Source organism: Anabas testudineus, chromosome 24, assembly GCF_900324465.2.
Source record: "Anabas testudineus chromosome 24, fAnaTes1.2, whole genome shotgun sequence".
Taxonomy (NCBI): domain Eukaryota; kingdom Metazoa; phylum Chordata; class Actinopteri; order Anabantiformes; family Anabantidae; genus Anabas; species Anabas testudineus.
The window spans coordinates 4,261,119-4,288,835 of record NC_046632.1 but is presented as its reverse complement, the minus strand read 5'-3'; the positions used below and the strand labels follow the sequence as shown (position 1 = coordinate 4,288,835).

At 41.5% G+C, this 27,717-nt stretch overlaps 1 protein-coding gene across 1 annotated transcript; it reads right to left on the bottom strand.

Annotated features, from left to right (window-relative positions):
- Nucleotides 1-623: 623 nt before the first annotated feature.
- Nucleotides 624-27,424, bottom strand: vsnl1a (visinin-like 1a). Its single transcript, XM_026340713.1, has 4 exons — nt 27,139-27,424; nt 20,715-20,881; nt 2,402-2,617; nt 624-1,510 (listed from the first exon to the last, which is right to left on the bottom strand). The coding sequence occupies exons 2-4, from the start codon at nt 20,874-20,876 to the stop codon at nt 1,313-1,315; spliced, it is 576 nt and encodes a 191-aa protein (XP_026196498.1). The 5' UTR covers nt 20,877-20,881; nt 27,139-27,424; the 3' UTR covers nt 624-1,312.
- Between the last annotated feature and the right edge of the window lie 293 nt (nt 27,425-27,717).

The window sequence follows — 27,717 nt, the reverse complement described above, 5'->3', positions numbered from 1 at the left end:
GACATAAAGACATAAAAGCCTTATTTCCACTCTACTTAAACCCCCTCTGGATTCACTGTATTGATATGAGACCTGCAGGCTAAATGGAGAGGGAAACAGGATGTGATGGTGACACAGAGGTCATGACTACGCTTGATGACTTCTTTCTAATCTAACTCCAGCTGAGGGAGGCCTGATGGAGCTCACCAGCCTCCAGTCCACTGGCTTGGAAGATGTATCAATTTAGCTCTTTAAAGAAGAAAAAGAGACGCGTTCTTCCTTCGTTCAACACCTCCTGATCTGGAATGAGAGAGTGTTTCAATGCAGGGGCTGGGATTTAGTTCTTAGCGACATTTATTACGGCTAATCTACGAGGAAACATGCTCCCACAGTTAAAGCAGTCAAAAGCAAACGCCCCCATCAGAAAAATAACAACTTCCCCTCTACGACAATACTGCAACGTGAGTTTTTACCTCCCTGTTTGATAAAAATCGCTCTCGTGGTTCCTCCCCGCCCCCCACGCCACACGTGTCACGGCGCTGCTTTAATAAGGCTTTCTGTATTCGATTACACGATGCAAAATGAGGAGGTTTTTAAGGCAGAACCTAAAGGCATGCAAATAACTACACTTACTGTTTTTTAAAATTTTACTGACAGTACAAGCATGTTCTGGAAGGAAAAGTTGGACAGACGCTAATCGACCTCTGCTAGAGCTCATTTTTGGAGACAATGGGTAGAGTGTCTTATTGGAGGCAGATACATTATCATAGGAATTTGGTTCGGTTGACGTTACTGAGTATTATGAAACACATACAGCTAGCATCAGGAAACTGGAACAATAAATAGAGTAGCGGCAAATTCAACGCAGCACATCACTGATGCGCAAGCTCCAGTAAAATGAAACTGTATGGAAAATACTTTGCACACTTCACATTTTGGCAGTTGATCTTTAAATAATTTAAATATATTTCATATTTATATATCTATATATATCATTTGTGTGCGGTTTACATATGTAGTGACAGACTATGTGTGTGTGTGTATGTGTGTGTGTGTGTGTGTAGTGTGAGTGTGTCTGAGGTGCCAGCGTGCACCAGCACTCTTGCACCCCGCACACTGTTGTATATGTTGTGTGTTGATCTTTTTTTTTTTTTATAGCAAATAACATTCTCATGCACACGAGTGTTTCAAACACAAGAAGCAGATCCATTGAAAGGTAGTCCAAGCATTATTTTTTCAGTGGAAATAGCTGCAAACTGAATGGAACATGAAAATTCTTTCTGTGCAGTCCGTGGCGGCTGGTGTAGCGCTCTCCTCGCCCCCCCCCCCCGTCCTATTTCTGGAGGTCACACTGCAGCAGTAGTACGATGGACGGGTCGCTTTTGGCCGCCTCTTTGAACTCCTCCAGCGTGATCTGGTCGTCGTTGTTCTTATCCATCTTGGAGAAGATCTTGTCCACCCTCTGCTCAGGCGTCAGGCCGTCCTCGTTCATTTTCATCATGATCACCGTGCCCACCATCTTGTAGATCGCCTGCAGGGGGAGGAAGAGGACAGAGCATTATATGCCGAGTCTCTTAATACTTCCCTGTTTCCTTCACTTGTGTCTTTTTCCTGAGAGGTGTGAAGAACAAGCATGAGCAAAGGGGAAAGAGTGAAATGTGAACCGTCATCTGATGCAACAGTCCAGATGGATCACCTGTCAGTTTACAGTTTCTAGCTGCTCTGTAGTTATGTCTATGGATGGCTATGAGCTTATATGTGCACAGATACTGTTGACGTCCCAGTAATATTAAGGTGTTATTACTTATTATAATAACTGCCGATATATGGAAATCCACCTAAAGTTTGGAAATGATTGTTCTAACGCTGGATGCACAAAAGATATCAGCACTTTTTTATTTAATAATTAAAATACTTTAATAGTTATAGAGAAATAGAAATTAGCCAATGTGAGAATGTAGTCTCTGTTAAATGTACATTGTTTTCTACGTTGTTGTGTTTGTAGTTGGTAACAATATGAAGTATATCAAATTCTCCAAGAGTCTGCACTACACGTGCGCTTTTGCCTCTTGTAGCTTGATTCGTGTTGTTTGTTTTCATGTGTCTCTTCTATTCCTGCAGGCTCAGCCTTCTGCTGTATCACCTGGATAAAAAAATGCTGCATCCTTGTGACTCAGCAGGTTGTAAAGCAAACAGAACATTTGGAAAGACACCACATGCACCATTGCAGCCACCTAATAAAACAGGAGAGCTATAAAAACGCATTATAAATGACCAGTAAATGTGAGACTCTCATTCTTAATAACTTGAAATAACAAATTCATTAATTATTTTTAATTGCAAATTGATACAATATTATAAAACAATGAAGATAAAATACAGACAGTATGTAAAATCAATACATTGTTCTTTGCTGTGTTACCTCAATGATCTCCAGCATCTCCACCCGTGTGATCTTGCCATCTCCGTCCAGGTCGTACATGTTGAAGGCCCAGTTGAGCTTCTGCTCGAAGCTGCCCCGTGACGTGATGGACAACGCACAGATGAACTCTCTGAAGTCGATGGTGCCGTCGCCGTTCTTGTCGAAGGTCCTGAAGGCGTGCTGGGCGAACTTGGATGCGTCACCGTAAGGGAAGAACTAGAAGGAGAAAGAAGATGGTGGAAACACATGTACAGTTTTTTACAAAGTGATGCACATCATATAGAATACTTCATTAACAATTAATGAGGGAAGTGATTTTGCCAGACGCTGTGGGCTTTAGCAATAAAGCAGCAGATTAATGAAAACAGATGAGGTTCCTTGGAAATGTAATGTCAGGAATGGTTTGCATTTAAAATCAATGGTCATTCAAAGCCTGCAGTAATTAATGGCTCTTTGATTTCCTATTCTCATCCAGTACTTTTAAAGTCTACCTCAGCGAATGTTCTCACTGTGTCTGTGCTATCATCCACACTGTAAAGCGACTTAAAGACTGCAGATCTAGCTGTAGTTTGGCTACTTTAGAAAATGTGCAACTTCAACCGATCCACAGCCTGTGGTGTTTCCTGAAACTCAGCTTCTAAAATAAGAAACAGTTACATAGTAGTCCATATTGATCTCTGATGGGAAGTTGTCTTTTCCCTCAGGCCCCTGCACAGGAAGGTCAAGGTCATGGTCACAAAGCAGCCGGGAGCTGATGGAAACTTTCACACACTGGATATGTCCTGTGACGTGAATATGACTACTCCGGTTCCAGGACCTTCTCTCTCACAACCTCTGTTTTAAACTGTACACAGTGTTTTCAGAATCTTAATAGTAATAGCGCTAATAATATGTAATCATATATATAACATTTTATATATTATATAATATATAACACATTATATACATATGTATATCCTAAATATAAACATGTTGGCACTGCCTTTATGGTCATATAATCAACTGTGTGGAACGTAGAAACAGACCACTCTTTCAGTCCTTCTAAATTTGGATATAGAAGAACACTGCAAAAATGGAATTTACTTAGCTTTGACCTGTTTCTGTCCAGTGTTTCCAAAATCTCTGACCCAGGTCCACTGTATATTATTTAGTAAATGTTAGAGATCAGCTTTGTTCAGCTAAAACTTAAAGCCCCACTGCGTGCATCCCAGAGCTACATGTACAGGAGGTCAGAGGTTAATGCAGAAGCTCTGTGGATGACCCCCGAGGCCCTGCTCAACTCCTCATCTACTGTATACCATGAACCCTGTGGGTGGCCACGAGAAGCCAAGCTTTAACCCTTCACTTGACCTCTCTGTTAAAAACTCTTAGAGCTGATTGGTAAGAGGCTGCTTTCTGAGGACTTTCACAGACAGTTGTAGTAGCACTCATCAGTCCAGTCAACTTTGATGAGATATTCTATTTCATCCTAATACATGAGCTTATTTAGTACAGTTTTATTGCTGATCTCACTTATAAACTTTACATTCAACATCGTCTCTGCTTTGAGCCTGACTAGACCACCTGGCAACTGATGTGAAATTAGTCAATATCAGCAGTGGAAACACCACATGACGTATTAATGGACATATTATTATCAGTGTCTAAAGCTGATAACGCGGATCAGCAAACAGTTGTCCCTTTAACTCTATTTTGCTTCTTGCCAACTCTGCTGGGAGATTTCTGTTTATTTGGCAGCTAAATGCTCCACTCTGCTCACCAGCTGGTTGTTAAATAGTGACAGGTACAGCAGAACTTTCAAGCTCGATCACTGCCTGCTGTGTTTATATGAATCCACTCATTTTTGATCCAATCATTTTCTAGCTTTAAACTCTTAAACTCTTATTTTCAAATTACAGGGAAAGAATCTGCTGCAGTTGTAAGCAGCAAGCAACCGGAGGCACGTGTATTTTAGTTTCAGGCAGTACAAAACAGCTCTACACGGTGTCCTTGGCCATGTGTGTGCAGACAGTCTCGTCATACACAGAATAAGGCGAGGACGCTGCCCTAGCCTCTCTTAGGAGCAACAGCTCCAGCACCCACAAATTGTCTGGAGTCACGAAGGAGGGGGTGGGAGTCAGGACCATGAATCCTAATGGGAGAGGAGACATTGCAGTGGAGGGAAGATAAAAAGAGAGACGAGGGAGGCAGAGAGAGACACAGTGAAACATGAGGACGAGGAAGACACCGTTAGAAAGTGAGAGCGAGTTTGACTTGGAAAAGTGCTCGTCTGCAAAAGGGTCCCACCCATGTACATTCTGCTGCAGTAGCAAACTGATCAGACTGCAGTGAGGAATTAACAGACAGATGAGAGTGAGCAGGGCGGGTAAACAAAAAGATGTGGAGAGACCGACGGATGGAAATGGGAAAGAAAAGACTGATGAGCAAACTAAAATGAGTGTGACAGTCAGAGTAACTGGTAGAAAGGGGTGTGACAGTGATAGAGCCCTATCCCTGATCCAGGGCCTTCCGCTCCAGAGGAGCCCCCTTGGGACAGCAGGCTAGCTCTAAGCTGACAGGATAAATGCCGCCTGATGCTTTCTGCGCAAATGCAGTGTGGCTTCCTTCACACAAGTGCGCCACCCTGCCCCCCTATGGCCCTGCCTTCGCTCATTTGCCCGGCACCGGAGGAACAGAAGGAGGCACGTGGACAGACAAAGGAGGAGGAGGAGGAGGAAGAGGGTGTCAGAGATGTGATGCAGGAGAGATGCTGTAGAAGGAAAGAGGAGGGAGCGAGCGAAAGAGTGACAGAGAGAGAGAACCGCTGCGGCTCTTCAGCAATCTGGCAAGTTATGAAACACTCTGTGAAAACCGAATCACATGTTAAGCTTTGTCAGACATCAGAGAAATCCACGACAGCAGATAGCAACAAAAAACAAACCCTTCACTAGATGGCACACGCAAGCAAAATGACCCAGTCAGGACCTGAAGCGACTGTTTCCTCACCTAACAACAACGCACATTAGACTCTTCACGTTTCCTTTAAGTCTCACTACTTCTCTATTTTGGCTCTCATTTGCAATTACAACTGTTTGATATGGCTGTTTGGAGCCAGCCATTAGGGGACAGGCTGAATTCCAGACCGTTCCTGTCCTCTCAGGAAAGAGCCAGGCTGACAGGCACAGCTGCCTTAATAAAGGCTAATGTCAGTCTTTGTGTGTGCCTGGGAGTTTATGGCGAGGCCTATTCTGTTAAACAGATACCCTACCTCGATATCCAGCCTGCACATACACACACACAAACACACACACACACACACACGCGCACACCCAGCAGAAAACATGCTGCTGTTAAATGGAACATTAAAGCCTTCGTAATCAGCGTGCAAGCTGGCACTGGTGCTGGTCCAAAAAACGAGGAGAGGGACAGCCAGAGTGGGGTGGAAGAAGGGAAGGGATGAAGGGAGGGGAAGAGAGGAGAGAAGGCAGAGAAAGAAAAAAAAAAAAGCTAGAGAGTGGGAGAGAAATAGTGCGATGGAGAAGGACGCACTTGACTAGTCACACTTGCGGTGAACGAAGGCCATTTCACAATAACACAACAGCCTGCAAGATCATGAAGCAGATGAGCGTCGTGGCTCCGAGCGCTGCCAAACTGCAAAAATAATTGATTCAGGAGCAACCCTCAAATGAGAAGCTCATCAGTAACAAGCGACACATGACTGGCGTTTGGTTTGAAAATAACTTTCAGAGTTAGGTAACGGCAAAGTTTGATCCAGATTTGTATGTAGCGTGCATTGCCAGCTCTTCAGATAACAGTTAAGCCGGGCAGACATCTTGCAGCTTAAATGCCTCCAGTGATAAGCCTGCGGGGGTCAGGATTCAAACGCGATGAAGATTTATTAACTATATGCATGTTCTGTTGCAGTTTGGGAGCTGCATGTAACTGGATTACTGTTATCAGACTACTACAAAATAATACAATCTATATTAATCGGAGCCCTTATGAGTGAAACAGATCTGAAGCCGCCTTCAGGAAGTCATTTCTGACTCTGCAGCATCCAACACATGTAGTTTGAAAGCACAGAAACCAGGATCTCACAGAACTAAACCCAGAAAGTTTGACCACACTACGCTTTCCCTTCACTGGCTCCTGATCATGTCAGATCAAGCTTCAGGGTGCTTCTATTTACATATAAAATCCTAAATGAAAGTGCTCCTTTCTACCTGTCTAATCTCCTTAAACCGTATATTCAGTCCTGTTCTATTAATCCTGTTCAAATTCTATCAATCCTAGTACATACCTACAATCTAGCCCATGCTGCTGACAAGATTACTGGAAACTTTGTGAAAACCATTGCTTTTCTCTAACCCTCTTTTCAGTGTCAGCCCTCTACCTGAAAGCGGTCACCAAACTCTCTCTGCTGTGGATGACCACAAGACCTGAAGGTCAAGAAGACGCCAGTGGACCTTGACTCTCTAATATTATTAAAAATCGTATGTACTGTGCCTTAAGGTTTTGATCCGTTAATTTTAGTTTGATCCAATAATGTAAGACCCAGAGCCTTTTTCCTTATATACTGTATCAGCTGTAATTCATCACACCCGACAAAGCCAGCAGACATGAAAGCTGACAAGCTGCAGACCTGCCTGAACAGACCTTTCTCCGTCCACGCCATCTCACAGGAGATGACCTTATGAGTGATCGTTCATGCGCTCACCGTCTCATAATGCCTGTCCTGGGCCGCTGTCATGATGATGTCATTCTCTGTCATGTGTTTTCTACTGATAGGGTCTCAGTCCAAATCCCTCTCCATATCTTTCTCTTTGCTGGTTCTATAATCAAGAGATACCTTACGTGCTAAAACATGCAAAATATTAAAGAATAGAATAAAAAATAATACAACAGAATATATCTGGTGCACATTTTATAGGATTATGTGCTCTAATACTACGGATATACTTCCAGTTTTCACTGAGACCACATGATTTCTGTCCACCGTGTGCACTGCACAGCACTGAAAGTCACCAATGATCTTCTCGTAGCTTCAGACAATGGACATGTCCCTACTTGTCCTGTTAGATCTTAGTGCTGCATTCAACATAATACCTCACAATGCTTTATTACAGAGACTGGATTGAGGTTACAGGAACAGCACTAGACTGGTTTACGTCTTATCTATCTGATAGATTCCAATTTGTTACTTATAGACTAGACTATTGTGATTCACTTATAATAGGATGCCCAACAACTGCTTAAATTAATTTAAGTTAGATTAATGCTCCAGTTAATCCAAAATGCTGCAGCCAGAGTTTGGACTGATATTAAAAAGAGATATTTCTTTCACCTTAGCTTCACTCCACTGGTTCTGTAAAATATAATTTAAATGCAAAGCACCTAATGACCAAGCTCAATCATATCATATCTCTCTATAATACCTCACAGTACCATCATTCCAACAAAATACTTCAGAGTGCAGGTTTACGTGTGCAGAGCCTTCAGCTATCAAGCTCCTCTGCTGTGGAACCAGCTCCCAGTTCATGTTTGGGAGGCAGACACCCTCTCTCCATTTAAGACTTAAATGGCTTAAAACCTTCCTTTCTAATAAAGCTTACAGTTACTCTGAACTAGTTAAGCTGCTACTGACTTGCACTGCTGGGGGACCTCCCTTAATACACTAAGCTCCTCTCCTCTCTTTTCCTCTCCACCAGCTTGGTTTTGCCAGAGGCTTCTTTCGATAAAAGGGACTTTTTGCCATAAACAATATTTCGACAGTTCTTCACTGGCTATATTTGTTCATTTGTTGAAGTTTTCCTTTTATGCACTGTGGCAGCAGAGGGCTGTGTAAATAATACTGTATGTTTCATGCATCCCTTTGCAAACATTGTCAGATGCAGTCAAGCCTATTTGGAGAAACACACTAACAGGACCTTGGCTCGGCAGTGCTGGCTGTCGCTCCTATGGCCATTGACATTGCTTCGTGAAATCATTGTTGCTTCATCAAGGTGATGGGGCGAGAGAGAGAGGAGCACATGCATGATCTATCGCAAGGGTATTTTACAGTGTGTGTGTGTGTTAAAAAGAGACACACAGCTCTTGTGTGTACTCTTACATAAACCCTCACTGACATGCCAGGCGGCCACAGAGACTCAGCCAGCACACTGCCGAAGCTCTTATTGCTTCTATAGCTTCAGGGTCTGCACAGATGCAAAACACGCACACATGTACGAACACCCTTTAAATCCCTGCTGCTCTGTAAAATACATTTGAAATGATCCTCTTGTTACCATCAGGTGGGTGGCTGCTGCTATGTCGATGTCACCAAAATTAAACAACTTAGGAATTTATCCATGAGAATATTTTTAACACGTACTCCTGAAATAACACCAAAAAGTATTCTTGTTAAAACCCCCAGACTAGTGCTGTGAATCATACCAGAGTATTAACATTTTCACAAAATCAAACATTATCATTTATTGTGCAGAAGAGCTTCAATGTGACTCAATCTAAGATAATCCAATACTACTTGTGATTTTACTTCATCAACAGTCTCTGTTTATTTTCACTCTAATATTGGTGCAGTTAAACCACTGACAACACATTGACCCATGAGCTTGGGGTGTTGCCTTCGCCCTGCTACCTTCACCTGAACACTAGCTCACTGAACACAATGGCCACACTTTCCTCCTACCACCTAAGAAGCGGAAGGAAGGTAGAATCCTCCTGCACAGTAAAAGCAAACATTTTTGGTATTTGCAAGGGAACAAGTGGAGCAGCCACAGTGAGCTATTAGATGAAGAGCTGCACGCAACAGGTTGCAAAGTGCAACAGTAAACTTGCTATTGCAGTAACAATAAATGTGGCCAAATAAACAAAAGCTACAATATGCGACCTAAGCAAATGCTAGTATTTTGGAAAATTAAAAAATATGATGACTCACTAAATTCACTTTTTTTTGTACTGGTCCAGATCCCAATCTGTAATGTAAATTATTATCCTTTTGCCAGATAGCATCCAGTTATTTTGTCCTCTGGATGACCAATAAATCTGTAAAAAATTGATGACGTACCCTGGGACACTCTGGCCCATAACTGTGAGGGTGAGTTCCCTCTTCGCCCACATCCCAGTTCTGAATATATAAATACGGTCAACTGACAGCACTGCACGGAAGTCATTGTCACTGCTTTCCAAATCAGCCAGCTTTGAGTCAAGCGAATGAAACATCCCTACCAGCTGTTCTCCTTAACGGGTAGAAAGCACTAGTCAAAGGTGGGAACAGACTTTGACACAAGACAGATACAGACGTGTGTCAGATGTAAAATTTAGGCAGGAGAGTGTCCAAAAAGCCATTTGTTTAGACAGAGAGGAGCTCTGGTTGTGCCAGTGGCAATGTGAACGTGTATTTGTATCATGCTTTTTTAAAATCTCTTTAAAATCTGATTTGATTCTGATTACCTCATGTGAGAACGGCTCAAGCTTCATCTGTACTCTGACTGTCAAAACATGCTGCAATGAGATGACCGTGGCAGGCGTCTATCTTCGGCTACTGCACTGTAATCAGACGGGATTAATATACAGCATACATGTGGCTTCACTCATCCCTTTGATTTGTCACCAAATCAAAGGGATGAGCCTTTGATTTGGTGACAATAAGCTTTCAAGAACAGGGACTGTTAACAAAAATGTAAACTAAAGATGTGTGTAAGCGGTTAGGTGTGTCTTGTCTTGTCTATACTTAAAAATGACACCACATGCAAACCATAGATTGCGAAATTAGATAGATTTTGAATAATTGTGTGCAGTCTAGGCTGATTCCTAGACTGCACACAGTCGCTCAGTCTGTGACCTAAAAGGGATCTGGAGCAGGCTGGTCCCTGACCATCATTTATCTGTACTTACAAAACACCCATCTGGCAGCACTAACTCTGCACGAGGTGTGTAAATGACAGCAATAACAGCAGATGGCACTATTGAGTGTGGCAACATATTTCATGCCTGGGGAGACGTTGAGTAGAGCAGTTATTGGCATTGAGTTAAGAATGAGCAGAGGAAACCATGAGAGGTGAATACATCAAACTAGCTACCTATCAATATTCTCTATCAATAACCTGGATCCATAACTGTTCACTCTGGTACTATAATATACTGAGAAAAAAAAACACTTATTCATGCAATGGCACAAAACATGTCATGTCTAGTGCGTTCCACCAGTGCCATTTTAATGCCTTTTCAAAACCGACTCTGATCTAAATCAGATAGAGAAAAGCAGCCAAGCAGGGCAGGAAGCAGAGTGTGACTCACTGCTGGCTGCCAGGTTTGGCAGGTAGACCAAGGAGTTACCCTCTGCTCTTTGTGATGCAATTCAAAGGCAGGCAGAATAACAGAGGGAAAAAAGAGGAGGACTTGCTTTATCTTCACTTGCCAGTGGTATGTCCAGAATGGCTAGTCTCTAAAGTGCTTGGCAAGATAAATCTACAGCAGCTTGCGCAGTTTGAAGCCACCTTTTAAAGAGCTCATAATCGGCCCGCGAGCTTCTCCCGCTCAGCCAGGGCCAAGAGACAGCACCAGAGGGGAGAGCCAAAGAAAAACAAAGGAGGAAGGGAAAAAGTGAGATGTTGCCGTGTGTATTTGTGTGCGGGAAGGAGCCTGTCGAGACAATAAGGAAACATGCCTCCTTTGGAATTTCTGTCTACATTATGGGTCATTATTTACACTGTGCCTCCATTGTACATGACTCATCCAACCTCTTTGGCTATTTCTTCTCCATCATGCTGCTCAACCGTGTCTGAATATGTACATATGCATGAAAAGAATCCTTCTCAGTCTACATGGAAACATTTATGTGGCTGCCATCCACCTCGTATCTGAGTCAAGGACCCAATTTGAATGTGTACTGAAGTCTTTTGATTATGTTGTGTAGTGTATTAATGTGTTACAATGAGGTGAACCGTATTCCAGCATCCTACCCACCCCCATGCAGTGGGGCGCCTCTACTGTAAAATGCTGCAGGTATCTCTGCAAGATCCAGTGTAAGCCTACAAAATAAAATAAAACATAAAGATAATGTAAATTTGCATTACCAGCTTTCTTTTCTGCAAAAGCACATTCTCCTGGTCAGATCAATATTAGTGTATTAAACACAACTCTGTGGTTCTGTTTGCACTGGAATTCGTGATTTGCTCTCACACAGAGTCATTTGCATAAAGTCGACATAAAGTCCTATGAAGAGCAATGAAGAGTAACTTATAGGTTACAGAAATGTCAGAATAGTATAAATTGTTGATTTGGGTGCAGGAACAAGTTTGTTTTTCAAATTGCAAAATAAGTGATTGATTGATTATTAGGCTATAGGCATATTTATAATAAGCTAAATTGTGGAAATCTGTATTTGCCTCAAAAAGCCATTACAGGATTCTGGCCATCAATTCTTTTCTATCCTCCAGTTCTGATACTCAGTATCTTTGACTAACTCCAATATACTGTATGCTACACCCATAGACTGATTTCACATCTGCACACTCTTGGGAGGGAACCCTTTTGAAATTGAGCCCCTTTTCCCCTAAGACATTAGCTGAAAGGCTCATTACAAGGTTGGTGAGGAGAATATAAAAGCTTAAACACAAAGGTGTCATCTTTTTCTATTCCTCCAGATTAAAATGAATTAAATGTATGTATTTATCTGTGGATATTGATTTGATTTACTGAAGAACTTATGACAACACTCATTGTAGTTCTGTATAAATTAGGCTCTATAATTAAATGTAGAATTAAATCAAAAACTTTATAAGGAAAGATACACTTCCTGTAAAGTGATTTTAGAATTTAGCAGCCATATTATCTGACACAGGGGAATGAAATTCAGATGTTGCTGATGAAGCAACACTCACAGCATGACCACAGATCATACATATCCAATCATATAGATCCAATTATAACACCATCTGAAGTGTGCCATGAGCTGAAATGTTGAACCATTTTGCAGCTGACAGCTTCTGTCTTGTTTTCCTGCTGTTAAGTTTTGAAAATAGATGAGCGGTTGGGTCATGTTAAGTTATGCTGATCAGACAGCGGGGTCAGTGAGAACAAATGACAGCACTGCAAAGAACAAAATGTCCGAACAAAGTCTTCATCAAATCAAATCAGCACTGAGACTCTTCAAGAGCATCCGTATGCGAGCAATTATTTCTCAAAGTGGTCTGGACTGCTTCGTCTTTTCAGAGGGATGTAGCATTCTCTTTGATTGAGTCAAAACACAAACGTTACTTGACTTTCCTGAAGAGGGCTGATGCTTTAACAACAATCAAACAACTCCTTGACTTGTCTACAAAAGGGTAAGAAGTTGAGAAAGAGATGAAGTGAGTGGGTCAGGGGGGGAAACTGACAATGATGGCAGTAATAAAACTTGAGCTGTGCTAATTTAATCCTGAGACATTGTCAGAAATAAGTAAGGCTGTATCAATGATACATAAAAAGCACATAAACGTCAGAATTACTGTGGACTTAATACTGAACCCTGGGGAACTTTTTCTAAGCAAATGTGGTGAAGTGTGTTTTTTGTTAGTCACACTTTTACCAAAAACATAACTGAAGGTATTTATATCAAAGACTAAGGAAGACCTATAGCTGTCTTTTGTCTTACTTTGTTTCCCTGTTGCTGAACAGGCCAGTAACTGACAGCTCGTTTGGAAATGTATGCTGGTGCTGTGATGTTAGCTACAGCAGCAGGTGGTTGTAGAGCAGCTGGTGTGGCTCTAGTTAGCTTTATAGCAGCAGCTGTAACTTTTGTGTGGACTTTTTGTTGCGTTGCGTTACATTTTGTTCAGTCTGTTAATAGCATCTTTTCTCCTGTGGTGTTGGTTTAGACGCTGATGCAGATGTCAAATTATCTTTAATTCCCGATGAACGTGTGAAGAACATTTAAAAAGCTCTCTTACTGCTTGTCTCCCTCCACATGACGGTCAAAGGTCAGACTGATGGGGATTCAGTCTTTCTCATGGGTGGATGCTTGCTGACACGGTAGCTTGAACTCTTGTTAACCAGTTGAAGGTCATTTTCCCTACAGCCCCCCTGTAACACAGGGTTTAAAGCAGCGTGCTGACACTAACAGCTTTGTGGCCTGTTGCCTTCACCACTCCACTGCAATAATTGATTTATTCTTACCAAGGATGCCCTAATGGTTATACATAGCTCAATCCAAATATGATTTCCCCTCAGAACAGACCTATTGTCTTGCCTTGAGCATCTAAAGGCACTTACTCGCATCCTTTCTCCTCCTCTCACACTTCAGCAGCAGCGAAAGTAGCTGAAAGTTGCTGAATAATTCAATTACAACTCTAAGGTCCTAAGAGAGAGAGTGAGGAGAGAGAGCAGCTGACAGGTAAAGAGCAATGCATTTCTACAAATCTAACCATCTGCCCATCTGTTTCTCTCCCTCTGTCTATTTACCCTTCTCTCTGCCTTTCTGTCACTCTGAGTGTATTTATGTATCTGCTGTTGGATGCATCTCAACTGCAAACTCTGACAGAGACACTCAGCAATTAATACTAATTTTCCACTCTAACAGGCTGGAGAAAATTCACAGTAAAGAAAAAAAGAAACACACAGTTTGTCTTTGTGAAAATTACAGTCTGTTAATTCAGTGTCAGATTCCACTCCCTCCATGCTTTATAAACATAGTAAACTACTCACTATCATAATGAGTGAGTCATCTTGTCCCAGGTTTATCATTACTGTTTGTGTAAGGCAAAGTTTCTGAGTTTGCCTGATGTCTTACAGCAGGATTGGTTCTATATATGAGCCCAGTGCAGCTCCCAAATACAAGTATTTCTTCGAACAAGCACAAAATGTTTCATGTTGTTAAATTGTACAAAGGAAATTTTGTGTGCAAAGTTCGCCTCTGAACGTAATATGTATGGGTGTGTGTCTGTGTTGTCACAACGATGGAGAAAGGCATGAGAGCTTCTAAGATGACAAAAGCTATTTTAGGCGCGTTGCAGCCGCAAGCCCACTTGGAGACAGAGGGAGGTGAGAGAGGAAGTGCGTAAGGAGAGAGGCATGAAGGAAGAGAGAGACTGAGATGAAAGAAAGGGAAGATGGAAAGAGGGAGAAAGTGCGATATAGTGGGGCAGAGAAGAGGTGGCGAGACAAGTGAATTATGCAATGTTATTAAGGCGTAGGGAGTACACCGAAGCTTGGCTGTGTACTCCCCCACAGCCACATGCATACACACAAGTGGACACATTCTAGTTGACATCTAGTTACAGTCTGATGAGTTTACCAACACGGCCAATGATATCAACCAACTTTAGCTTATTGTAGACACGTTTACATTGAGTCATTCAGCAGACACTTTGCATATATAATATTCCTCAATGTATATATTTTTGTATGTTTTCACACCTAAAGCACAAACTTCGTGCAAAGCCAGGAATATGTTTTTGTACAGAAGAACGTTTTGTGCATCTCTGAATTCCTGCAGTTATGTAAATCTGTGATCCTGCTGGGACTGGAGCTAAACACTCCAAGCCTGGCAGAAAATATCACTGAGGAGAGGGATAATGTCCTAGTTAGCAGTTTGGTGTGATTAAAGGCTCTTCTTTTGTGCTCTATCTCGTCAAACGTATTTGCTCTTGTGTATTGGTCTGAAATCACTGTAGGAAACTAAAGGTTTCAGTGCAGTAATGCAGGAGATTTGTTTGAGGTAGTTCCAAACACTGGTACCACTACATAATTTGCCCACCAGAGAGCTCTCACAAGTTTATCTTTTAACTCTAAAATATCGCGCACAGTACATTTCCTGGTTCCTAACCAAATGTAATGGTCAAATAAGTAAATTGCTGATCAGCTCCAAAAATTCAGTATTGGTTAAATTGTGATTGACTGAATAATGTTTATTGCTCTAAACATCATTATTATAGAAATGAACATGCTTAACACACTGTCAGCACAGCTACTTTCTGTCAAATTCCTACAAAACAATCTTCAACATACAGTAACCGTTAGAAAAAGGGCCTCCTTATTGAAGCATATTTGTATTGTGACAGTCTAACATGCCCCTCTATCTCTTGTCTGTCTTTTGTCTCCTGTAATCAGGCGACATATGTTTCCTCACAGAAACGGGCTGCTGGCCAGATGATGTCAATGTCCGTCTGTTGCTCCATTTACCTTGTTATCATTTTGCTAGGAGATCTGTCTATCGGTCTGGGGAGGCAACGGGGATCTCACAGTGAGCACTGCTGAATGGTCACTGGTGCACACGCACATACTGCGCCAAGAAAAAGTATGTGAGCCTTTTGAAATTTTGTGGTTTCTCCATTAATTTGTCAGAAATTTTGATCTTCATCTAAGTCAAGAGTATTAACAAATATAATGTGCCTAAAATAATAACAAAAAATTCTGATCCTTCATGTCTTTATTGAAAACACCATAAAAACCAAACCAAATAAAATAATTACTTACCACCCCCACACACAACAACAACCTTGACCAGATGGATCTAGCTGTGGATACCTTTACACTGTCATAATAATGATATTATATTATATTATTAGTGTTTGTTGTGCTCGTTTGACTAGTTGCCCACCTCTTGGTAGAGTAGCCACACTCCCAAAGTGTCTCTATTTGTAGATTGTTTCCTAACTATAGACTGGTGAATTTCTATAGTCTTCATCACTTTGTAACCCTTTCCAGTTTTTCTTGATCATAGATCCTCTGAAAGCCCCTTTTGGCGCAGTATGGCTCACATAAGCTTAACCCTAACCCTTGTGCGGAGCAAACTCAAAAAGTGTTTTTTGTCAGTCGAAGTAGCTCTGGTCCACACCTCCAAACTAATTTGCTGAACTTGTGCTAACACAGCTCATTATTAACTCGCACCAGGAGGTTTTTATGGTTGTTCTCGAAAAAGAATTCAGATTTGTTAATACTCCTCTAAAGAATTTTATGACAAATAAACCCCCCCCCCCAAAAAAAAAATTTAATTTCAAAAGCTTCACATTTTTTTTCGCATCACTGTATACTGTACACCTAACCCTTTGCAAGCGAGATGCAACAGCGCAGACTTCATATCTATCCATACATTTATATTCAGGGTCAGTGGGACAATGACGTTTTCATCCCAAAGAATGTTTCTTTTCTCTCTTCTTTAAGTAAGTGTCTTCCATCAAAAGTGAGTAAACAGGAGTGTCACATTTTTCATAATCAAATATTTCTAAATATTTTCAGTCTTTCTTGACCTACACTGGAGCGGTGAGTAGCTACAGCTTAAAAATGCAATGTATTGCATTACTGTATTTATGCTCACATGTTTTCATAGAAATGACAACAGAGTAATACAAAGAGAAGATGCAGGGATTTGCTGTGTGTAGCAAAAACCATGATGAAGTCTATTAAAGTCCATCTGACATTAAAATACTCCCTAATCGCAATAACAGCAGAACACCACCTGGCAGGACACAGACCTGACGAAGATGTTGTGGATGTGCACGAGTGACTGATAGATGGGTGTACGTGTGTGTTCATGGTTCTCTGCAGCTGCTGTCTCTGTGTGCATCATGCTCAGGAAAAAAAAAATCTAGTGACAAAATCTATCACCTTAACATTTCAGGGAGTGTCGTTATCCTGTTACAAATGGCTCCCAGAGCGGCTGGCGTGTCAGGGATGAGAAATTTCACACACTGTGGCATGCAAGCATTTGAGTGTGAATTGTCACGGAAGCGTCTCTTCCATATTTATATGACTGGCTGGCATCAGCAATGCCACTAAACACGAAAATCCACTGGGGAACCAACACTGTCGCAGGTCAGTTAAATGATCCTGAGTAAGTTTGACTGAGATTTATGAATAGTGACGCTGATCTTTGAGAGCTGAAAACAAGACAAGCACAGTGTCATCACACCAAACATCTGAGTGTTTAGAAGAACCTTTTCTTGGTGCCGTAATAAAATCAGGTTTGTATACAAACTAACAAATTTATCAATTTTAAAATTGCAGTTTTTACGTTGTGCTGTTACAACCTGTGAGGCATTTTACACAAATCTAACTTTCTATACTTTCTTCTTCTTATGTTTCTAGTTAGAAGGCGACATGTATGTGGAATTGGAATTTGACTTGCCCACAGATTTGCATACCAATACCAATATTTACCATCAGCCAGCCATTTTGTCAGTACTGTACTCTGCGGGAACAGTGCGCTGAAAGGACTAAAATGGAGGAAGCTATTGTTGTTCCATCCAATTTCATTTTATCAGAGTTTAAACTCTGTTGCTTCAGCATCCAAGTTTTAAATTGCAAAACTGTGATCCTAGAAATCTGTTGCTCCCGCTTCAGTAGCACTCAGGTGAATAAAACAGTGTATACTCTCTTTGCCAGATGAAGAAAATGGCACAGCACAGAGGAAACAGAGAAAAGATTAGATAGTTGTTAGTTAGAACTAGCATGTTCCTGGCATCCAAGTACGTTTGTTAACTTGCCAGCTACAGTTGCTGACAAGTTAGTCCTGTGAGCAGTCAGCAAGCCTCTAGAAAATAACTGTGTGGTCGGGCATGTGCACATCAGAGTGCACGGGTGTGGATGTTCAATTGCACATTTTGAATGAACTAACTTATTCCGTTTCAATTTTAAGTGGAACAATGTTCAGCATTTGTAATTATTAACATATATTTTGATACAATTTCACAAATCATATGTTTTTACACACAAAGTTCGACCTCTTTAATCCTTATATTGAGTCTGCTCATCACAGTGAAACATCTGCATTCACTTGAATGCAACTAGGCTATCCCCCTTTAATTTTCCACATCAATGGACATTTTATTTATGTTATCATTTGAAAATCCCCTCAATTTCATTACATTTTACAATCTAAAATCTTCATGCGTCTGTCTGTTTAACTGTACTTCTGAATTCTACATCCAGAAAGTTGCTCAGATTATTTCCAGCCGGCACGCGACAACTGCTTTCTCTTCCCTTGCTGTTTCTTCCCTTTTTTTATTCTTTGTCACCTCTTCCTCTTCTCTCTTCCTCTTATTATCTCTCAGTCTCCCTTTTTAAAACCCAAAACATGATTGCCTCCACAGAAGTAGAGGGAAATAAAGGAGTGAGCCACAGAGCACAGGAGGAAGAACAAAAAACGTGAGAGCACAGCGAGTCTATGGCCAAGACAAGTATTACATTGATTCAGGAAGGCAGTGGAGGTAACACTGCATTTAAGAGGGGAGGCTTCTAGACAACTGTCACAGGTGCAGATCTGAACAAATGTAAGGAGATCTGAAGGAGGGATTGTAGAAAACTAAATATCTCAGCGCCCAGGTGTAAACTGAACCCTGCCTGTTTCATGGATGCATGCACAGCGATGGCTTAGACTCACACACACACACACACACACACACACACACACACACACACACACACACACACACACACACACACACACACACACACAACTCATCTGGTACATTTCTCATCGCTCTGTTGTGTGACTCGATCGGAGCTAATGACTAATAAAGAGCGTATAAAACACTTTCTTTCACTTGCTTACTTTTCCCTTCCCTGCTCCTATCTGATTCTCGCTTTCAACCAACGCAAACACTGTTCTGGCTCCCTCTCCCTCCTACTAAACATATGACCCCCACCACCACTACCACCACACAAGCGCACAGAGTCATTCTTCACAGGAACAATCTGTACTGTTAATATGAGGTCGCGGCAGACCTCTTTTCCACTTATCAGCCCTCTGGATTTAAATAAAGCCATATCACTGATACACTGTTGCCTAGAAACACAATAGGATGCATGAATAATAGGATTTACCCAGAAGCCTACAAGACCCCTTTAGATGTGAGCCACGTCGCCCCCCCTTTACACAGCTGGTTTCCTGCCACTGTTGCTCACATGCTGCCGTATTGTTCTGTAAAGAGATTTTAGGGGATATCCCATCTGATTTCTTTTGTGTGTATATCCCTCTATCAGAGCTGCCAAGTTTCTCTTATTTCCCAGGAGTCCAGCTTATTTTTTGTGGTTCAATTTTAAAAGGATTTTGATGCTTTTCGATAGCTTTTAATGGGACAGATTAGTTCAAATGGAAAATGTTATTCCCTGCGGTGACTTGTTCTGATGTTTTTTATTTTAAATCATTGCAGCCACACCTTCACTTATTTCTTCTTTCGGACACTTTTTATTCTCCTCCTCTGGTCTCAGCTGATACATGCTCTCTGATGGCATTTAGTGGAAAAGCACCCATGACCTCGGTGTCCAGCCGTGCCTTATGTAACGACAGCCCCCTCTGGTTATGAGGCATTTCCTGGCACCAGTGATAAAACATTAATGCCTGTTCTTACAACGCTCAGAGCGCTTTCTTCCATGAGAACTCTTGGGAAGTTAAAGGACACGTGACGCTGAGAACGGCCTGATGTTACCTCAAGATAGAGGCACAGTATCATTTTATGTACATAATATTATGAATCAAATTCAACTGATTAGAGCAACTGAAACAGGATGCGTCACGTGTGTACATTTACTTGTTTAGGTTACTAATGAATCAATTATGGTTCAGTAGATCACAGCTGAGGTATTGCAAGCATCTCATGTTGAGCCAGGAAAAAGCTTGGTATTATCAGGAGCACACATACAACTGCTATTAGTAATACGCTCTGAATATTAACCATTTGTTCACAGTGAATTACATTAAACATTTGTTCAGGTCTTTATTTAAAGCCACTACTTTATTGTTATTTCTCTTTCATTACAAATATCCATTGTTTCTACCAATGTGTTCCTCCGTGTTTTAAAAGACGAAATGAATAAATCATGGAATAAATTCACACTGCTCTGTCGGGGGTAATGAGATACGGTAGGCTACATATTAGCATTAGAAGATAATCATCGGCGCTCCTGTGATATCAGCCTCGCTGTTGGTTTTCTGCCCAGATACAGGACGGACGAATGGAAACGTGGCAGAATGCCTGCTAAAATCAAGCAGGGGGTTTATAATGGCCATGAAATTTCCCTCAATGGTTAATGTGGTGATTCACAGGGCATTTACAGTATGTTACCACAACCCGAGCCTGTTAATACTAATTGAAGGAAAGTCCACTGAAAGTGAATTTATTGGTCTTTGTAAAACGAACAAAGAGCTAATTATTACCACTGATCAGTCGTAAATCTAGCTACAGATGCTACAGACTCAACCTGATCTGGATACACTGCTTTTTTAGCATAGAGCTTTGCCAGATCTAATATCTGAGTGTGTGTGTGTGTGTGTGTTTGTGTGTGACCGTTGGAGCATATGTGTGTAATCCATCAAGTTTGGTACCAGCCTGGAAGTGAGTCAGTGGAGCTTCACCTTGACATAGAGCTGCTGGAACTCCTCCAGGTTGAGTCGGCCGGTGGGACAGTCCTTTAGGAATCCCTTGTACCACTGCTTCAGCTCGTGTTCATTAAACTCTGTGTTCTTCACAAGATCCGCCATCACTTCGGGGGTCAGCTTGCTGTTCTGTTTCCCCATTTTGTCTGCAGAAAGGTACAGACAGACAAACACACACAATTAACAGCGTTAAATAACTACCAAATAGAGTACAAGGCAGGGGCTCTACTTCATATTAAACTACAGTAAAAACCTTGAGGGTGTAAAACAAATGGGCTGTAATACGAGGCATCAGAATGGTGTCACGTGTAGGACACTAAACTTAATTTAGGAGACAGGTTTAACACTTTAATTATTTGCCAAAAAAACAGAATTTCCCTATATATAGGCTTTCCACACAGTCATTTCAATGTGGCAGATTCATTTCTATTCTATTTTATTTATTCCTATCCATTTCCTGTTTTAGCCTTCAGCTATTTACTTTACGCTTAGAATTTTGGAAAGGTGATAATGACATCGTAAAGTGGTTGGCCCACTGTGACTTTTTTAGAAAAACTCAAGTGTGTTTTGGTTTTTAATGTCCCTTAATTTTCTCCAGTGCAGCTGTTTGCACCCAGCTGCCTGTGTGTCTAGCTGTTCGTATCTGCACGGTGCCACTGCTGCCACTTTATGGCCTTTATTAGTTCATTAACCAACCCCTAATTATCATAATTTACAAAAGATGGTTGGAGTTTTGGAAGATTTCTACACTCACTCTCCGCTGAGATGTTTTATTAGACTCTTTAGCTTAAAAACACCAAGGGAAATATGAGGCGGCAGCAACATGCATGGTGCCAATCTGTCTCTGTGTGCACATGGTTAAGGAAGGAAGACTCAGGCAAACATCCAAGATGTGCGGCAGCCATATACTAAGATCTGGAAGATTTATGCTAAGCGCCATTTCTTTAAAGTGATCATTTTTCAAAGCACAGCATCAGTTCAGAGAATGATTTTCACCTTGCATGTTTATACTTCATTTCTTTCAGTAAAATATGAAAATTAAAGAGCTGGAGGTAGAAGTATGTTATTGCTTCCTGCTTTAATGCCAGTGTTGCATTATTGTTGTTTGTTAATGACACTGTGAGCAGGGACTGTTTCAAAAACTCTCCCCAAATCTAGAGCTGGCTGCCAAGTAGCAACCTTGTTACTGCAAGAAATTACTAAATTAACACTGACACTCTTCGCAGCATCCAAGCGTTTATTGATCATCTACTGGGTTGGATTTTGTCACAGCACTCAGGTACGTTCCATGCTTCAGCAGCCAGCTTTTAGGTCCCAAACGTCAGATTGTCTTGTACACACTATCACGGCAAAATGGTCCCTGCACACTACCACTTTACCACAGATAAGAAAAAGGAAAGGGACCACTGTGACAGATTATCTCAACCAAGTCTGCGTTGTTATTGTAGCAAAGTAAATGGCAACAAATTGCTCAGAAAAATGTAACAATAACTAATGCAGAGCAAATGTTATTTGTCATTATTGAGCTAAAATATGCAATATTACATATAGCACAAAATATAGTAGTGGGTTGATCGAATGTGGTTTTCTACACTGGAGATAAAGCCTGAAAAACATTAGGATGTTTTCTACTTAATAATGTGACACTGCCTGCCTTCTTCTTCAGCGTCACATAATGTGGCTGGGGTTTGATTTGGGATATTTGGGACATATTTGCTTTTATATTTTATTTTACAGGTGGGGCACTTTTGGCTAAGATGTGTGGGTCTATTTGGTTTCTTCTTGGCTGACATGTAGCCATGCTGTGGCCCACTTGTGGCCCAGATCTGCCAAACAGGAGTAGACTGCACGAGTGTCATGAGTCCACAAGGTGTGTGAGCTGGATCGACGTGTCAGATTTGGTTCACAGCTATTTTGCTACCTGGGAGAATCCCGTTTAAACCTTCAGAAAGAGATGAAATAGTCTGTGAAAAACAACTTGGGAACAATTTGTCTAAGAAAGATAATTGTACTATCCCTGAAATCCAATTTTGAAAAACCCTTTGAGTGAAGATCAGTATGACCCAAGATCACAAAGGAACCCAGGTCAATAAAATCCAATTATGAAATGACTAATCATGTCTTCATTCTACCTATGAACGAGATGTGCAAAATACAAAAAATCTAACTTGGTATGAAGGCTTTCTATATAGTAAAGCGACTTGGAATTAATGTGAAAATGCCAAACAGAAAGCGCAACTAAATCAATGGCGCAATGTAATAGTTTTAATAACAAAGAAACAATCTTATTAAACTCTACAGCTCTTGGAGGAGGACATTTCAACTACTTATAAATTTTTAAGCATCTCCGTTCGACTAATGCATTGTTCTTTTTGTTTGTGACCCCCCCGAGACAAACAAAAAGATTCATATTCAAAACCTTGGAATCCTTGCTGTGGAAATCGTGGATGCTCAACTAAGAATTATGGGCCATCTACAAAGGTTAAAACGTTCAATACAAAAAAAATAAAACAAAACACAGAACCACGACATTCCCATCCCACCTTTAATCGACACAGGTTTGATTTGTAGCCATGGACTGGCAGGCCATCGTGTGTCATGAACTGAGCGGGGAGTCCTCTGAGTGGCAGTCCTTATGCAACATGAGTGGACAAAAGTGTCCAGATAAACCTTCCAACGCTTAAAAAAGGAGCTTTTGAAAAGGATAGAAACAGCCTTGTGTACATGTGACCTGCCGAGTGCACTGAAGTTGCTTCTGAAAAGACGTGGAAGTTGTACAACGTCCTCATTCATTACTGACCCTGTGATCCTTCAACTGCAGTTTCAATGTGAAAATCAACAAAACTGGTGTAGTTAGCTTTTCAGCGACCATAACCGCTGAGCAGCCGTGGATCAGCTCAGTAAAACAGATAAAACAGCCTAAAAGACAAGATACTTCAAATAGTCTGTTTTCCTTCAAAACACAAGGCTGTCTGGCTCATGTAGCATTCAGAAGTCTGTTTCATATGTGGAAATCATGCTACAGCATCCAATGGGAGAAGCCTTTTCCCACAATTCAATAGCTTGTCATCCTTAATAACACAAAGTATTGTAGAACCTTTAACTGACAAATATTCTGGTGTTATGTGGTTTTAACTCAATCTACTGTTTTAGTCACACAGGTGTTTTCCGTGAGCACTTAAATGCACCATGCACTGCATAGTGGATGAGGACGCTGTGAAAGGAATCTCTGCAAGCAAATGTAACCTGATCCAAATGTGTCAGGAGATCTGTGCATGCACTCTCCACAATCTGTAAATAAATGCAAAAATATTTATAGATGTTTATTTGCACAGGAAGGTATTGAAAAGCACATTTTAATAGGTCTATAAACTTGAAGTTAGAAAAATACTGTACTGTAAAATACTAACATCAATTTAAGTTGTGTATTTATTAGTAAAATTTATTTCCATTTACTTGAAATGAAATTGTCACCCACATTTACACAGGTCACATTTGTGAAATAATATTGAGAAGATTTTTTCCCCATATATATAGTGCTCACTTTACAATCAATGAATTGCTTCTGAACTGAAACTGGCTGCTGATTAAAAGCCTGGATCCACACACAAAATGCAGCATGTTATCAGCTCATTTTAACAATAACACCAAAATAACATCCCTTTTTAATTCGACATGTTATGTGAACTGCTACATGTGAAAAATCTGCTGCAGTTACAGCGCCGCAGAGAATCTGAGGAGGCCGTGCATAGTGCACAGCAGGTCGCTAACACCTTTCTGTTACAATACAGGCCGTCAGACGAGATGGACTGGACCTGAAGACGGCAGCTGCAGCAGGAGACAGATGTGTCGTGGAAGAGATGTGAGCACGAGATGCACGACAGCCTCGTCCTCATGTCACCGTGTAGGTGAATGTGTCTGGGCAAGTGTGTGTGCATGATTGACAAATGGAAAGACAAAGTAAATCGACTGAACTGAAAAACTCCAAACCTCTTTTTTTTTTCTTGCTAGAAGCAGAGACATAGTTTCAGCAGGTTGTTGATTCGAGCTTCAGCATTTTAAAGTACATGATGAGCATTCTGTCGCACACACGACACATAAAACATGAAAAGTGAAGAATCCGACCTTCTCCTGTGTTACTACATGTTCATTCACTATGTAATATGTTCACAATGTGTTTACAATAGTTCACACTGCATCATAATGCAAGTGTTAGTCACTAGTCTGTCTCTCTGCAACAAGCAGCAGAGCCGAATCTGCATCTGTACAGTGTCAGTGTGCTGCTGGAGGCTCAGCTTGACGTCACAATGTGAGCTATTTTACTATATATATGTATATATAATTTAGTAATATGAGTGAGCCTTAATAATTAATACCAAATCTTAAGAACATCTAATTGTTGGGCAAAAATGGCCAAGTGATGCTTAACTAAATCACACTTTTATTTCAATACCACCCCCTCAGCTCACTTTACATAAAACCTGCAACTGCACAACGTGTGACGCAAGTGGGACGTGGTAAGGTGGTGCACTTTCAAAACACATCTATCAAGTTATCAAGTTCTTAAGGTTCGATGATTCTGATGGTTAGTGTGGACCCAATCAAAACCCACCTCTCTCAGTTACTTTAAATTTGTCTTGCATACATTTCATTCCCATATCAACACCTCCGCTGTAAATTTTCAAAGCCGCCTACGAGCCTTGTCACTATCTCAGCTGTTCTGTTTGTTATCAGCATATCAGTGTACTGCAATAAATGATTGGAAGAAAAATTCAAATAGTTTAAGAAGAACCGAAAGCCAGCCTTCAAATGTGAAAAATAAAATTCTTCATCTTAACCTGTTAGATTTTTACCATCTGTACACAAGATTGGACAGGAGACAAGCAAAAGACCAACGATGAAAGGGGGGGGTTACGGTGAAAGAGCTGCATGCAGGGAAACAGATATGAAATTGAATGGAAGTGTGATCAGTGACAAATGCAGAGGCATGACACCCTTGTTAGCACAAAACACAGAACACACCCTGCCCCTCTGTTAGCTCTTAATTTAATGCATGGTAATACTTTGCACCAGTTACTCATATCTACAAGAGGGAGGAAAAACCAGACAGCTGGTGCATAATCGGCAACTGTCAGTGTATTTTATTTTAGCAGGAGGAATGAGCGGGACAGAGTCAGGGACAAGACACGCTGGGTCAGTGTGCAGTGCAATGCAGTGCAGGGCACCATGCTGACTCTAAACCTGAGTCATAGCTCTTTGTCTTCTAGTCTATTGGGGCCTTGTCGGAGCCAAAAGGAGAAAGAGCAAAAAGAATTTGAGCTGTAGTTACACATGAGCAGACAAATTTGTATCATCAGATCAGTAATTGTACAGTGGTTATAGAACCAGCAGACCTGCCAATGAGCCGGGCGGCAGGATATTACATAACAATGTCTCTTCACCATCATTTGCCAACAGGGGATGACCTTGAGAGGCAGGCAGAGCCCCAGCCCAGAGAGACACCATCAGATGGGGACAATGCAGTTAAAAGATTTAATTCGGACAAATCTGCTAGATTTCCGTGTAATCCTGTTGTCTTCGTCTAGAAATATGTGTGAGCGTGTGAGTGCGTGTGCACGAGACGTGGGGGGAAACAATGAGCACAGAGGGGCTGGTGGATGAGATGTGTTCATGCCTGCACAGGTTTTTTTAGCAAGAATAAAAAAAAAAAAAAGTAGCTTCCCGATGAGAATAACGTGGGTTGGATGCACACACCGCACCTCCACCTGCCCCCTACACACACACACACACACACACAGGCTGCATGCACACCCTTACAACACGAGCACCAGTGCCAAACTACACCAGGATGGATCACACCAGCAACATGGAGCGATGCTGTACCGAGCCATCCCACGCAAAGTCCCAACGATAATCAACAGTCTGCTGATGTGTCTCTCTTATCACTTTTGTTTCTGAATCGAAATCCTAGTGTGTGTTTGTGTGTGTGAGAGAGAGAGAGAGAGAGAGGGTGAGGGGGGGGGGGGGGTAGTGTAGGCAGCAAGTGCAAGCTCAAGCAAGATACAACCATGTTCATGTAATGTTGACAAGTGCTGCCTGTAGGTGCAGAAGGTGCAAATGACGTCAGGAGCTGATAGAACAGCTGTGGGGGCTACACTGACATATTACATGTGTGTCGTTATAGTCATCTGCATCTCATTCATGAGGACCTAACCCACTGATACATCTATAAATTAGCCTTATGAAACCAAAAGGATGACGCACAACGTTGCACCAGGCTACATAAAAAAACAAAAACAAAAAAACAGAACACACACACATAAAAAAAACCGAGGTGTCAATCAGACAAAAGCTACATGTTTCCGTGCATCGGTGCTCATATAGCACGGAGCATCCTTCCTACCTGGTGAGAGTACGGAGGCGACGGGAGAAAGTCCGGTGTGAGGTCTGGAAAAGAAAAGCTGCGAGGACGGGAACACGTCGGAAAATGCTCCTCCCGTCGAGCAACTGCTAGCTTCAGGTGTCTTGTGTTTGATGAGGTCGTGTTTTGTTTTGTTGTTGTATTTTCGGAGAGAGAAAAGTCAGCCTCGGCAGCAAAGTGAGAGGTGCAGGTCCGTAGGGTGATGCTGCTGAACACACACTGCTGCTGAACACACACTGCTGCTGAACACACACTGCTGCTGAACACACACTGCTGCTGCTGCTGCTGAGAGGAGGAGACACACACACAGGGAGGGAGAGAGAGAGAGAGAGAGAGAGAGAGAGAGCGGTCTGTCTGAGGCTCTCTCACCCACCCAGGATGATGCCGGGAAGAAATCTAAATAAACGCAGCAACAATTGATATACACCAGTTTTCTCTATATAAAATCTAAGAAATTGTTTGCAAATGTTTTAAATCAAAAACTAAAAAAAAATAATAAAAAAAAACAAACGCTACTGTACCTGTGCTGAAGAGCAAGTGCGATTTTCGCGCCATTCGCGC

Excerpts from the sequence above, each read along its gene's own strand:
- vsnl1a (XM_026340713.1), bottom strand. The coding sequence starts at position 20,876 with ATGGGGAAACAGAACAGCAAGCTGACCCCCGAAGTGATGGCGGATCTT. Across the intron at positions 2,618-20,714 it reads TCCAGCAGCTCTATGTCAAG|TTCTTCCCTTACGGTGACGC; the intron begins GTGAAGCTCCAC and ends TTCTCCTTCTAG. Across the intron at positions 1,511-2,401 it reads AGATGCTGGAGATCATTGAG|GCGATCTACAAGATGGTGGG; the intron begins GTAACACAGCAA and ends CTCCCCCTGCAG.